Source organism: Falco rusticolus, chromosome 7, assembly GCF_015220075.1.
Source record: "Falco rusticolus isolate bFalRus1 chromosome 7, bFalRus1.pri, whole genome shotgun sequence".
NCBI classification, from domain to species: Eukaryota; Metazoa; Chordata; class Aves; order Falconiformes; family Falconidae; genus Falco; species Falco rusticolus.
The window spans coordinates 34890904-34906513 of record NC_051193.1 but is presented as its reverse complement, the minus strand read 5'-3'; the positions used below and the strand labels follow the sequence as shown (position 1 = coordinate 34906513).

Below are 15610 nucleotides of genomic sequence, written 5' to 3'. Positions count from 1 at the left end.
TTCTCTTTCTTATTCCCATTCTTGCAAGCAAGCTGAGACAGTAGTATCTAGTGTAGCTCAGCTCAGAATTTCTCCTCCTCCGCCTGGAAAATCAAGGAGAAATATTACATGTGCCTGTGCTCCACAAGCCTGTAAGACCCCAACCTCTGGCCTCATGGGGCCAGCAAAGATACAGGTCTGCTGAGACCCCAGAGCAGTTGGACCATGTATAGAGAGGACCAGCCAGATGCAAACGTCTCGTGTGTGTACATACTAATGGCACAAGTTCTCCGAAGCAGGTAAGAACTCAGCCACAAAAGAAGAGGCTTAAAAAAGGAGATGGGGTAAAAAATAGGCTCTACGAGTCAAAGATCTGCTTCTACCTGGAAGGTGGAAAAAAAGCTGGTAAGGACAGCTTGGAAAAGAAACAATAGATGCAAAGAGACAGCAAATGAAAATCAGGTAAAAAACAAACAAGAAATAATAGAAAGCATGGAGATTTCAGAATTACTGAGCAAAGGAAGGGATTTATCTGATCTACCACCAGCCCAGTACAAGCGCAGCTGGGCAAGGGGACCTAGCCAAGGGCAGTGGTTTTTAGCCCGGTCACACCGCCCTGGTAGCACAGCTACTAGCTCAGGTCATGAAAGCATCTGCTTCACAGAGCACTGCACCACAACTGGGCACGTCCTGCTAAGCTTGATCGTGGTTCAAAAGTCTCTGCACTGCCCTTCGTGACAGACATGCCACTAGTGTTCACTGTGCCCGTGGGCGCTAGTATATACCAGAAGTATTTTTTATATTAACTGCTTACAGATGAGAACTCCAAGCACCTGCATAATTTACTTGGAACCTCTAAACTATTTTGAATTCGTCACCTCTCAGATCACTGCACCTACAAGCTATGAATGTAAAAGGAAAATCCCCTTGCAATAAACTCCCCACAGGGCAAGTAACATTCAAAATGTTCCAAAGCCGATTCTGAATCCTTTCTGATAACAGATTTACAGGAACACACTATTTCCACAGTGCTAGAAATGATGATAAGCTCTTAAAACTACACCTTTGTAACAGGAGGGCACACTTGGGGGTGATGGCATCCTTCAGTTGGTCCTGCAGCAATCAGCAAGGAAAGATGAATATCAGGAAAGTTCACAGCAGGGAGGGAAGCAGATGCTGGAAGCAGATGATCTGGAGCAAGGAGCACAGATGACTACTGAACTCTCACAAGTGCTCACACTGGGACACATGCTCTCCCAGTTACCAAAGCATTCTCCTGACTGGGAATCCTGCAAGCAACCCCTCTATACACACGTGGCACAATACAGACTGAATTTTCCAGAACAATGGCTCCCAGCACTGCCAGTCTCTCTCATCCCAACTTCCCATAGATCCCAGGTTCCTCCAGCAGGCATCAGGCATGCTAGTCCACCCCTCCCAAGTCCCCCAGAGCACCATTCAAACTCTTTGATCCCTCCTGCATCCTCAGCTCTGCCTATATATAACACAGACAACTCGGGTCTTGTTGGCCTAATCAAAATGCAGACAGAAGTAGTGCAAGACCCAGTTCTGCCATTCAACTTCTGTTTGCACTGCTAAAATAGCTATTCCGGAGAGAAGCCAATTGTTATGCACTGAATTTCTAACATTCTGGATGTTGATGATCCATCAGATGAATAAAGAGGTTGGAGTGTTCAAAAGGCATGGTTAATGAATGAAAACTAATCCCAAATATCGGAAGAACAAAAGGTCCGAGTGGCTTTACACTGCAGAAGTTAATAGTCACTACAAATTACATACAAAATTCAATTGTTTATGAAAATCTAAACTAACTTTGGAGTCCACACCCCATCAATGAGTATTTAGCTTTCATGGAACTAAAGTTAACCACGGCAGCATTAGTTGTCACTGTATACAGCACCTTCTCATCATGCACTTGTCTTAACTTTTTACATTTTACGCCTGTCAGGTATCTGCATTTTTCCGTAAAGCTAATACACACAGATCCAGTTAGGCTGCCCTTACAAACAAAGCACTGTCTGTAGGGAGAACCAAAATGCACATAATACATAAGCGCAGATAAAGGATCCCATTGTTGCTGAAGCAATGACACTACTATGTCAGATGTTAATCCTTGCTGGGAAAATCTGTAAGCAACTCCTTAATTCTTCACTAAGCATTCTGATGAGGCTCCATTCATTGAATACATTAAAAGATATTTTAAAAAAATATCATATGAATACTATTTTGTACTCCAAACTAAATGAATACAAGACACCTCTTTTTCAGTTCTGAAGGGCTTTAAGTTTTTCACATGGGAATTTCCACCTACAGATTTCTAAAATTCTAAGCATAAAGCACTAAAATAAACATTTTCAGGCTCTTTTTGCCTGAGGGAAACTTCCTCGTAGTGGTTCTTTACAGGAGTAGACTGTAACACTCAAGAGCAGCTCCCAAACATAAGATGGGCAGTGCCTTTTCCAGAAAGGCTCAGCCAGGAAAAACTGGCATGTTTGAAACAAGAAAAAAATTATTGTAAAATCTTTACAGGACAGTTTAGTTTGGGATAATCTAATATACCTGGCTCACGGTCTGCATAGGATGTTTCTATGGAAATACAAATCACTTTCACATCCAAAGACAGATTATTATGGAGCTTTGTTTTCAGACTAAGGTTTTAAAACCTGAGTGAGGCAATTCTGTTTTCCACAGCTCAGTGGGGACCCAGGAGTTGCTTGGGTTTTTTTTTTTTCATCCTCTCCTTTAAACTGCTGCATGCTATGTGTGCAGCCACAGCACCCTGAACTGCAAGCTTGTCTTATTTCACGTTGCCAGCTGGATGGCAGGTTTGATCACGGTGCTACTGGGAAACCTCCAGAGAAAACCACCTAGTTGAGGAAGCAAGTAAGTAACATTTCCTTCCATCAGAAGCAGTTTAGTTTTAAGAAAAGCGAACACTGTCTTTCAGAACCAAAACAATCAAATTTGTGATCACAGCTCACAAAGAACCATTTCACCTTCTCATCAGAGAGGAGGCTCGGTAAAGTGGGGAAGTACAACTTCCCATTAACATTTGTGTTTTTAAAACTGAACAACAATGGCTATAATATTAGAAGCATGTTAATGCTGGATTTCAGTCCAGGTCAAAGTCTAAGTCCAATCATAACGATGACGAGAACCTATTGGTGCTAAAAGTCACCAGCTTCAAAAGCAAGTGGCATTTCAGTTATGAAGAAAGAGAGGTATATTAATGGTAATTACACTGAATCTGCATTGGGTGGGGAAACAGTGTGACTGTAACACAAGAGGAGATTTTTCAGTATAATTTGTTGACTGTGGGAAAGAGTAAAGGCACACCTTCATGAACACAATCCCTGGGTTTAATCTTGGATATGTGCTATTGCTTAAAGGTATCTCTGTGATTCACCTACAGAACTTGATGGAAGCTATTACAGTAATCACCATTAAAAAGTGATGAACTAAAACCGCCATTTTAACACCCAATTTCACTCACTCCTGTCCATCTTCAACAAATTCATTCATATCTTGGATATTAAGACAGTTTTAGAAAGCTTAAACTACATTCTTTCAGTTATTTTTGTTTTATGGGAGAATCAAATACACTGATATCTACATCATGTTGTAATTTAGCTTTTTTTTTTTTTACCAGTATAGAATCCAGCTCTGTAATATGAAGTGCTATTTAACTTTGTCCCTACAATCCTGATCCCTAGAAAAGGATTTGCCTTGATTTCTTTACTGCCTTAAGTCTTATGCCATATAATCTGCAGTTGGCAGTGTTTCAGACTGAAAGATACCGATATATTTGACTGGTTATACACTTGCATGTTTTATTTGGACAAGAATTTCTAAATAAATTTGAATGGAACGGCAGGGATTATGAGCTGATGAAAGGCACTTCATTTTAATTAGTCGTACATATTTTACCGCTTTTAGAGGAAATTAGTTTAAGAGATCTAGACTGCAACAAAGGATTTATTTATTTTTACACAAAAAGGTCTTTTTTTCCTGAAAATCCAAAGAATAAAACACAAGTGCTGTAATTAATGGTGTGATGTGAGAACATGAACAATTTGCATTACGATAATCACCTAAATCCTATGAATAATAAAAATTAAGTTAAAATAAAAAAATATATGCAACATGTAGTATACATGCAGTAATTTATATACGTATACCTCAGCTACTCTTTTTTTGTGAAGATCTTTAAACTGTGTGATCACATCCAATATAAACTGCATGCAAAGGTTAACTAATCCATAGAACACAGTATGAAAAGTAGTGAGCAGAACTTGCCTTCATTTTCCTTCTTTTACTACTACATCAATGCTATCACTTGTTTCTTTCCACCACACTGCCTGAAACAGTGTACACCTGAATTTAAATATTGTACAGCTCAAACTGTGGCTCACATAACCCTCTTTCACCTTACTTGAATCAGAACCAAAACGCTGAAAACCTAAAATGATACAGAGATGGTAAGTAAAGGTTATTAAACAAGCAGCCAAAAGGAGGACTGCTTTGGAAAAACCAACACCGGCTAGCATGCAACCTGGAAGATAAACAAGATAGAATAAAATTATAAAAGAGCAAGATTCCAGTGAACTTCTGTTTCATTGCTTCAAAGCTGAGGTCCTGCTGAGATAGCAGGGTTAAGGTGCTTCTGGCACTACTCACTCATAATCTGAAGACACCTGTAATAATTTACCCACAAATCAGATCTAAAAAGTTAATATAATATTCAAAGGCTCAGAAATTTAAATTAAAGGTAGTGTTTTGCTGAAGCTGACAATCCCAATTTCCCAGCTCCCCAAGCCCAAAGCCAAAAGGTTGAACAAGAAATACAAGCTCATAAAATGCAGCCAACTCTAGTTGCTTTTCAGTGTAGTAACTTGCCTTCCTTAAATTTGACTTCCTTACTACTACAGTTGCAAACAATTTGCAGTGCATGAGGATTACATCTGCACAAGTTGAACGTACTAGTGAGGCCACCATATGTGACATCTCAATCTGAAAGCTATTTAAATAATAAAGAAGTGCCCACACATTTACCAAGGATTTACCAAGGAAAAAAGAGTTTGGTGGTGTGGTGTTTGTTGGTTTTTTTTTCTTTTTTTATTATTCCTCCCAAGGCCTGCTAAAAGTGCTGAAAAGTGCTGAACATCATCCTGGAGCACAGCACTCCTAGCAATTGTAATACACACAAGAACTTGGATCATTGACATGAGCCACTGAAGTAAATGTATTCCAGAATAACATGCAGGGTACTGTTGGAGACTTTGTAAGATTTTCTATCTGTTCCTATTTTAACTGGGCGAAAATCATACTTTGGGTATATTAACTACTGCTCTGCCTGTAAGACTTTTCACTAGTGCAAACACTGTTAATTATAAGGATGGGTATTACTCGACCATCAGCATGCCTCCTACCTACGCTGCAGCCATGGCCACTGCTGCCTCTACAGCCATAACGATTTGCAGATTCTACTTTTGCCAGTGCAAATGCACAGAGTGCAGTTTGCAGGACAAGAACTGTTCCTCTTACTTAAGTTCCTTGTGGTTAGGTTTGTAGAGTCTCGCAAAGGAAAAAAAAAAACCAAAAAACTCATGAGGACAGGAAGCCTTATTATGAGAACAAGTGGTTATAGAAACTCATCGTGAGACTGAAGATTCCTGTGTTTTACAGTCAGGGACTTGATCATGCATGCTGGGTGAACAAGCAGGTCTTATAATAAAATAGCCCCAAACTACAACTTCATTATTTCATGTTTGCTAGGTAACATAACTGACTTGTAGAGTTTCTTTTTTCCCCAATAACTTAATGCTCTACAGCTTTCTAGCTATTCCCTAACATATTATTTCAGAATAGAGTAGGTTTTGTGACATTCAAGTAAATGGAGCCACTCATTTAATCGCAGCCCGGGTGACCTTCCTTCATTTAACTACAAACACATGCAATCTGTTCTGCTCTTTCAAAAGGAACAACATAACCTGAAGAGGAGTTCAAGGGTGAAATCCCGGTCTCAGAAAACTAAAGAGAGCTACATGAATTTACAGATCCAGGCTTTTATTTTTTATTCAGTATCTGAGATGAAAAGAGATTTCATTCACTGAGCAGTAAAGATTATTATTTTGCTGGTCCATCAAATTGCTTTATTAAACCAATTTCAAAATTACAGGTGGAAGTTACTTTTGACTTTCACAGCCACTAAGCACATTAAGAGCAATCTGATTGGCATAGATGCGATTTTCTTCCCAGACTCTGATCTACAGAGCAGCTACACATGCGAGCCGCCGTGTTTGCTTCAACATTAGATGCAGCAAGGAACACGTGCTTTGCTCCACTGCGAGTGTGAATTGCCCCTGTTTTACCGAGACCACTTGAAGTATTCAAGCAACAACTTCTGTTTTTCTCCTGAACCACTTTTAATCAGTATGCACTATGAACTGAGCAATCCCAAACAACAACAAAAGGCTGACCTTCGGGGCTGGTTCAAATGTCAAATGCAGAAGGAACCCCTCAAAAAGAGATTAATGCCCTCAAAGTCATCTCTCATCTCAATTGCTATGTATCACCCAAAAACACAGGGTGTATCATGTTTTTCAAGAAGGGTTTTTCTGGTTTAATAGTTTAATTAACATTTCTACAAGTGCTCTTTACACAGACCTGAACCCAATGGGCCAAGTCAAAATCCTAAAGCTCGCCTTACTAGCCACATCAATGATGAGCAGGCAACGCTCATCAAAAAAACTTCGGAGTGTTCAACCATGAAACAGGGCTACAGTTTTAAGTTTAGAGCTTTATTTTTTATTGGATTCTTATCAATTAAAATAGCTTGCCAAATTTCACTGCTAGTACTCTGAGGTGAAGCACTTCCACCAGCAGTATTTGCGGCTGGAGTCAACAAGCTGTAGGAGCTAGTCCCTTATCAGCTCTTTTCTCCCCAGAAAAACTTGCATTTTTTGAAACCGCATGAGATGAAAGCTAAACTGACCCACAAAAGAGCAACTGTGCCACATGACAAACATGTGAGTACCTCCTAAAAGGTAAGCACATGCTCAAATCCCATTGGAAGTCACGAGACTTTTGCACAATCACACTCTCTGCTCAGTGTGTGTGCTCTCCTGACAGGCGCTCGTCAATCAGTCTTTGTTAGCAAGCTCTCACCAGCACCGAGCAGCAGCGATCACCTACATACACTTTGAGCCAGTAGGTTCCTATACAGGAATATCTTAAAAAAAAAAAAAAAAAGCAAGATTTTTCCTGTGCATACCTCAGACCTACCACTAATGAACAAGATGGAGATATTCAAGGGCACAATAACCTTTGCACAAAATCCCTTCTCCTTTGCAGGGATTTTTTTTCTCCACTCTCCTAACCTTGCTTCCTTTTTCTGTCTACTCCACCCCAACTCCAGATTCCCCTATACTTTCATCCCCAGATTTCACTTATTCCTTGACATTTTTTTACCCTGTCCCCCAGAAAACCACCATGATTTTAGTTTCTTTCACCTTAAATATCACTGCCTGGGATCCCACTTGCACCTTGTATTCCCTTCACCCCAGCACTTGCTAACCATGCTATTTATAACACTTACAAACTCCTGAAGCTTCTGCTTTTCAGCTCCACACCAGGCACACTCTAGTGTGGCTTCAGCTGCTTGCAACCTGTTTGAGAACAGAACATACCACAAAAAGGTCACAAAAGCGACCTTTTCTCTGGCCAACACTCAAAACCACTACTTCTTATCTTCACTTTTTCAAGCCCTGCAGATATACCAGCAAAAGAACTGCTCATGCTTCTTATTTTAATTTCTTGCTTTTTTGCAAATTTTTTTCTTCCATCCAGTCCTTCTATTTACTAACCTATACAGTGTCAGCTCTTACAGATTGTCATGCTCCTCTTGGGGCAAAAAGGAACTGTGCCCAAGGTCTCTCTCTGCCTTCAGTACTTTTTTTTCCCTAGACGGCATCTCCCCCTGCCACATGTATGCGCAGAAATCCACCTGTCATCTATCCTCAACTTAGTTCCATCACCTCCAAATTAAATCCCATTCAATGTCTTTGATATTGCCACAGTCAAATTATTCAAGATGGAATTACATCAGAACAGAACTCCTGATCCTTCTCATCCCACAAACATTTTCTGCTTTCTCTGTTACAGTAGGTAACACCCTGTCCCCCAGAACTTGTAACCCAAGTATTCCCTGCATCTCTGCCTTACCTCCTGTTGGCCACATCTAGCAGCAACAAATGCTGGACCATATCAAAGGGCAAGCACATCTCACTTTCTAAGCTGACTCCATCTTAGCTACTCTGCTGTAGCTGACACCAGAGAGCAATTCTGTGATTCTGGTATCATTTACATAAGTAAGACAACAGATTAGTTTTGCTTAAATAATACTTGTAAGTCACAAACAAAAGCTGAGGACACAGAATAAACTTGCCCTCAAAGACACATCTGAGTGAAGCGCTGACATTTGCCACCTGTTCTCGTGCATGCATCCTAAATGCCACAAGCTCTCTCTCTACTGAAAGGAGGAAAAGTACCAGGGACCATAAATATAAACAGAACATACATAAACAACAACAACAACAACAAAAAGTGATGTGTGATTTAATACGCAGAGCACTGCAAACCTACACATTGTTTCATCTATGTGTGTGAAGCCTTCTAGTCAGGAAGGAGCTGGCCAAAACTAAGCTACCAGATATGTCTGGAAGGATAGTATGTTAAGAACAGAAGCAGAAAAGTAAAACCCAGGGCAGACTTTGAGTAGTAAAAGTAATGCCTTACCTTGCCATGTAATCTATCGGTATTTTATTTGAAAAAAAAAACAACAACATACCTTGAGAGAAAAGCAAAGAAGACAGTATTCAGGAATTCAGTCTTTGATCGAAAGGTCCTTCACACAAAGGAAATTGTACCAACTGAGTTCAAAGACTGCCCAGCATACCAAAAGCAATGTTCTAAGCATGCTGTAAAGCAACTATCTTCTGCTGCTAAGTGTAGTCTAAAACAAATGCGAGCCACAAACATACTGATAAACTCCTGATTCTAAGCCCCCAATTTTCACCTTGCCTCCTGAATCTGTTTTAACTATTTCTGTTTCAGAATACAAAACAAAACCCATAAACTAAGCACACAGACTCAGAAGAAATACCAGACATTGATTAAATCAGCCAGGCAAGTCTAGTGGGGCTTCAAGATGGATTTAGGGTTCCCAGTCTGTAGTGTCAGCATTCAAATTTATCCTGCCAGCTCTAGGAAAGGTGCAAGCACCCAAGCCTCTTGCACAAAGCAGATGGCAGAGAAGCACCTTACGACTCTGAAATGTAGTTTTAGTCTTGACAGTGCAGAAAGAACCACCAGCAGCTGAGGTACAAGTGGTTTCATATCTTACCGCTAACATCTACCTCCTACATCAAAACAAGCACATGATTTTAAAAAAAATCCACTAAGAAAACAGCCTTTTGTAATCATTTGGTGCCAAGTATCAATTATAGTCCAGGAATTCTCAGTAATCTTCCTGACTAAGTTCAGAGGGCAAATGACAATGCCCTGATGTTCATGTCTCATTTCACAAAAGCTCAACCTGCAGTGGCTTTTCACAGGCTGGTAGTGACTGCCTCTTCTTCCTGTTTACAAAGCAGCTCACAGGGAGCTTACAAAAGAAAACAGACAGTCTTGGATGTCTCTTCCAGTCCAAGTTTAAAGGCAGCTGAAACAGTTTTCAATAGCTGCCCAATTCCAGCCTGAGCGTACAAATTTTAAAATTAAGACCCAGTGATCCACTCTCTATTCACAGGTATTTTTCAGACTAAGATCAGTAAAGTATCTGCTACAGCAGATCTTATATCTTTGCTCAGGGGTGGTAATAGCAAACAATTTTTTTTTAAATACTACAAGAGGTATTCTACTTAATAGACTTCTGCAACTATTAGGTACAAAACCCATACATGTTGAAAAACAAACAAAACCCCAACCCTTACCAAATCCGTGTCTGAGAGCGGAGTATTTCATCCTTCCCTAAAAGTCAATGCTCCACAGACTCCCCAAATGGCTGTAGAAACACATATTTTTTTTCTTGCTTCTCTCCACATACAACCAGATTTTACAGAAGTCCTACTTCAATTTTAAGAACCACTGCTGCAAGACAGATGCCAGCCAAGATGATAGGCATCCCCAACACACAGTCAAAATTCAAACTGGAGAACATGCTGGGATGAAGATGACTACCTGGAGAGTGAAAGTGGATTGATTTGTAAGAAAACACAGGGAAATTGACAATGTAACCATCTAAAAGCAAGGGGAAAGCAAATACCAGACAGGGCAACAGCTGCCCAGGACAAACTCACAAGCCAAGGAACACAATAGAACCACCCAGCAGCCCACAGGCTGCAGATTTAACAGACTCATCCAGGACTTTGAAAACTAAACTGTGTAATCCTATAGAAAAATGATTGTGAAGCAGCCCTCTTCAACCAGGAGGGCAGAAAAGGTCTGGATAACTTAAGAAGATTCAAACAGAGGAACCTTGTATAAAATATCCCTCATTACGTCCACTGAAGCCAAGAAGTAGCCCAACTCCAAGTTACTCACTTATCCAGGAGCCTATGCTAATAATTTTAGTCCTCTTGCGCCATCTTTGCTAGTTTTACAATATTCATTAAATAAATCCCAGAGGTCACAAGGTAAGGATAAAATTCTCAGTAATTACTCTGCTTAAATTGTAACTTAGTCTGATATTCCTGAAGTTACAAATGAACCTTGTGATGTGCTTAAGATGTCTAAAGATGCTAAGCGAAAAAATATTTCCGCACATGCCAAGCTACAATCAACATTTCCCTGTCATTAAGATGCCACAATAGCTGAAGAACTGTCAGCCCATTCAGGATTGGAGCTGTGATAGACAGCAGCCTTCTGGGAAGTACAGCACATACATGAAAAAGAACAACAAAAAAAGCAGTAACACCAAACATAAAAGCTTTTGACCTTCACTCTGAACTGAAAATGTGAATCAGCAAAACTGGATAGCAGTTTCTGTACTCTTTAACATGCATTTCAGCATATTTTAAGTCAGTTGTACTCCATTACACTTCATGCTTGTGTGATCAGAGAGCAAGATTCTCCTCCCTTACTTACTTCCTCTGCTAGTGCGAGATCTGGTTTGCTGCCACCGGCTCCCTCCCACACTACAGCAGACCAAGGTAGTAGCTACCCTTTGGATCCAAAACTACATGCACACTATCAAGTGGGAATAACTTGGTAATAACAGCTACACCAAGGCCTTCAAAAGCACAGATGTGACTGAATCCTTAGGATCTGACCTTGCTGTTTCCTCAGGTCTGGTCACAGCAGCTGGGAGCAGCTGGGAGAAAGGCAAGAAGGCCCATGTCCACAGAGAACAGAGGCAAGGAAATGTACAAGTGAAAGAGGAATTAAACCAGAAGACACTGACAAGCCTTTGAAACACCAAAAGTTTATCTTCAGTCTTGCAAAGGAGTGGACTTGCTAATAAGAAAAGACTTGAGCATTCTCCTTAATCAGCTTTCTGAGGACTAGAAAACATCCCCGTCACTAAGTCTTCTCAGTGAGTTTATTTCTCCCCTGCCTAGCACTGCTTCTGGTGCTAACCTCTGGGAATCTCTCCTTCCAAGCATCAGAAATCATCTCTGCACAGCATAGGTTGCCGTTTGAAACATCTGCTCCTCAGGCTTAATGAGACTGAGTCAGCTTCCAAAACGGACAAGGCACAGGGTCAAGAAATTAAACCTTTAAGCTGCTGACGAGTACAGCCTCTTGCTTCCATTATCAGGAGCAATCCTGCCTCACCTGACAGCTCCGCTCACTTGTTCCTCTCTCTCCCTGGGGCACAGTTACAAGAGGGATGGCAGCAGTTTCCTCATCCCTTGGATGACCTGCATCATCTCTTTCCAGTAACCACATGTTACTGAGTACCAGCCACAGGGGCTTCAGGGTGGTGACAGGGAGAACCACCTCTGCTTTTGGCTCAAGGAGCTGTGCCCAGCCTCCCCTAATTGAAAACACATGTGGACAGAGAAGTCTTGTCCCTCGAGCTCACTGTCTGTCTGCTGGGGCAGGGATCTGAAAGACAAATTGGCACACTGCAAGTGAATTGTACCATGTGGTATTGTCGTTTATGGATCTCCCTTCTGGAAAGACTGTTATAAAGAAGAGGGAAAACAACAAAAAGCCCTAGTTTTCCTATCTGAGTCAGTTCTGCTGTTCCTCTGTGACTCCCACCTGAGTCTCACAAATATGCAGAGGAGACAAGAGAAACCTACCTGCCTGCCCCTCTCCCAAGTCTGTGTGTCTACTCCCTGACTACTCTGCATCTCTCACTCTGCTCATAACACTTTCCAACTGCATTCCTTCAAGGACAAGGGAAATAAGTCCTCAGGGCCAGAGGGTAAGCAGTGGCACAGCTTGTCTGCTCTACAAGAGCAGATGCTCTCTTGTCCAGCAAGACCCTGGGAGACATGCCCTGCAAATGAAGGGGCAGAAGAGCTGAGGTGTCATGCTCTTCTTTCATTACCCCAAGGTCTTCTCTCCTCCAGCAAAGGACACATGAATGGAAGGGGAAGGGTGGCAGATGGGGTACATCACCACCTTGTTTTGAAGTTGAGGGGGTAAAACAAATTCCCTTCTTTTGGAAGCCTAAGAAAGCCCGTGCACGTATCTGAGATGCCTGTTGCATCCCCTCGACAAGAAAGGGGGAGAAGTCCTATTTCAGGCCCCTTCCCAGTGGACAGGTGATGGGAAAGGGAAGATGAACTACAGTATCATTTTCCAAGGGGAGAGGACAAGGGTAGCAGAAGGGAAACCTGGCATCTGCTCTCTCTTCCATCGTTCCTTACTAAAGAAGAGGGATCAGAAGTGAGTGTCGCAGGGAGGCAGAGGACAAATAATTGCTGTTTCTACCCTGCTCCTTCTGAAGGACAGGTATATATTGAGGAAGGGCAAAAGTGCTGAAAGCAAACAGCCACCCTCACTCACACTTTGTTTTGGAAAAGGGAAGCATAACCAAGAAGGTTCTTAGTCCCATACCCTCCCACTTTCTCCTGCACATATCAAGAAATGAGAAGACACCCAGACCAACTATTCCCGTGTCTCTGGACACCAGGGGTGAATGCCCAGATCCCCATGTCTTGCAGGTGCATGCACACAGGGCAGTGAGGGACGGAAAGATGTCCAGTTCCCTTTGCAGCTGGAAGCCACTAAAGAGGTGCCCAGTGCACCCTTTGCCATGAACCTGCATGGGGGGTGAGGGGTACCCTGTGCCTCTCATCCTCTGGGGGGGTGTGGGGGTGGTCCAGTGCCCCCTCCCTCACATGCATGCCGAAGGACAGCCAGGCTCAGGCTGCTTCCTTTATGATTGTGCACAGGAGGGAGGAGGGGATGCCCAGTGCTGCATTTCACACCACTTGGAAGGGAGATTCCCAGTCCCTCCTGGCTCAGGTGTGTGTTGGAGATGTGCACCCAGGCTCCCCTCTCCCTGGAGAGCATTTTGCCCTGTACCCCTTACCCCGAGGCGTACACGGGCAGCAAGAGGTCAGTCCCCTCGGCCAGGTTTGCATGACAGGGAGCGTTCAGACCCCCGTTCACCCACCATGGTGCACCGGGGGGCGTTAGGATGGGCTGCCCAGTGTCCCCACGGAGAGGGAAACCCGGCGCAGGGTCTCTGCACGCAGGGGATACCCAGAGTCCCTTGCCAGGAGAGCGGGAGCCATCCCAGCCTCCCCCCCCCCCGGTGGCCCCCTCCCCCGGTCTCAGTGCGAAGACACCGGGAGTCCCCGGCCAACCCCCCGGAGCAGGTGCACCGGCCACCCCCGACCAACCCCCCCCCTCCCTCCCGGGGCAGGGGGGGCACCGGCCGGCACCGGCCACCCCCCGCCACCCCCACCCCCGGGGCAGGGGCACCGGCCATCCCCCGCCACCACCCCCCGGGGGCAAGGGCACCGGCCACCCTCCGCCACCACCCCACTCCCCGGGGCAGGTGCACCGGCCACCCTCAGCCACCCCCCCCCCTCCCGGGGCAGGGGCACCGGCCGACTCCCCGTCAGGGCCGGCAGCACTCACGGTTCCAGTAGACGGGATAGCTCTCCGCATTGGCCACGTCCACCTCGTAGAGCCCGCTCCGCACGCACACCGGCTCCACGGCCTCGCTGTCCCGCCGCTCGGCCGGGCCGCCGGCTCTGAGGGCGCGGTAGGCCAGCTCGATCCGCAGCGAGTCGTAGCCGATGAAGGGCTTCCAGGTTTTCCGGTCCTCCTGGTAGAACCACCGCACCTCCTCGGCGCCCAGCTCCCGCACCCCCTCATAGCGGGGCCGGCCACCGCCCGGCCGCCTCGTCTCGGGCAGCGCGGCGGCCGCCAGGGAGAAGCCGCTGCCGCCGCTCTCGCTGCTCGCCAGCCCCGCTCCCTCGCCCTCGCTGCCTTCGCCGTCCGTGTCCGTGAAGTAGCGCGGCGAGGCGCAGGACTCGGCCGAGGGGAAATCGCTGCCCGCGCCCGTGGAGTAGCGCAGCGAGGTGCCGGACTTGGCTGAGTGGAATTCGCCGCCCGCGCCCGCGGAGTAGCGCAGCGAGGTGCCGGACTCGGCCGAGTGGAAATCACCGTCGTCGCCGGCCTCGTCGCTCAGGCTGGGCTCCCGCCGCAGGGCGGCCGCCGCCTCCCGCTCCCCTTCAGAGGAGGAGGAGCGCTTCGGGGGGCGGCGGGGCGGGCCGGTGCGGGGGTGCTGCACGCCACGGCTCGCCGTCTCCGTCGCTTCCTCCTCGCCGCGGGTCGCCCGCTCGTAACCGCTGGCTTCGCCGGGCAGGTCCCAGGTGCCCGGCGGCGAGCGGGGCTCCGGGTAATCCATGCCGCTGAGGCGCCCGGCCCGCGGTACCGCCTCAGCGCAACCGTCGCGCCTCCCGCCGCCCCTAACCGCCGCCGGCTCCGTCTGGGCGGGGGCGGCGCCACATCGTCACGCGCGCCGCGACGCGGCCGGGGGCGGGGCGGCAGCACGCAGCCTGCGGGCCCGCGCGGGGAAGCGCAGGGGGCGGCCGCGGGGCGCGGCGGGGCGTGAGGCGCGGGGCGGCGTGAGGCGGCCTCGGCCAGCGCCCGCGGCCCCAGTTCTGCGGGTGAGGCGCCTCACAGTGCCGAAAGGCCTGTCCGTGTCAGAGGCACCCTCGGACGCTGCCTGCAGCCCCATCCGTGTGTGAGGCACCCTCAGACACGGCCTGCAGCCTCCTGTGCCGTGTGAGGCACCCTCAGACACCACCTGTGGCCCTGTCAGTGTGGGAGACACCCTCAACATTGTGAACAGCCCCAGTTCAGCGTGAGGCATGCTCAGACACAGCCAACACCCTCCTGTGCAGTGTGAGACACCCTCAGACACCACCTGTGGCCCTGTTTGTGTGTGAGACACCCTTAGCACTGTGAACGGCCCCGGTTCTGTGCGTGAGGCGCCCGCGAACACTGCCAACAGCCACAGTTCTGAGTGTGAGACACCCGCAAACACAGTCTACAGCCCCATCTTGTGCAAGACACCCTCAAACACAGCCTGAGCTCCACTTGGGACAGACACCTCAAACTACAACCTGCATTGGTG

At 46.0% G+C, this 15610-nt stretch overlaps 1 protein-coding gene across 2 annotated transcripts in view; it reads right to left on the bottom strand.

Moving 5' to 3' along the window:
- DDHD1 (DDHD domain containing 1) overlaps positions 1-14947 on the bottom strand; it is a 67505-nt gene extending 52558 nt beyond the window's left edge. For both annotated transcript variants that reach the window (XM_037395559.1, XM_037395560.1), the window contains exon 1: positions 14104-14947. In XM_037395559.1, the coding sequence (XP_037251456.1) occupies positions 14104-14878 (775 nt within the window). In that variant the 5' untranslated portion in view covers positions 14879-14947. The remainder of the gene's footprint in view (positions 1-14103) is intronic.
- Positions 14948-15610: the final 663 nt, after the last annotated feature.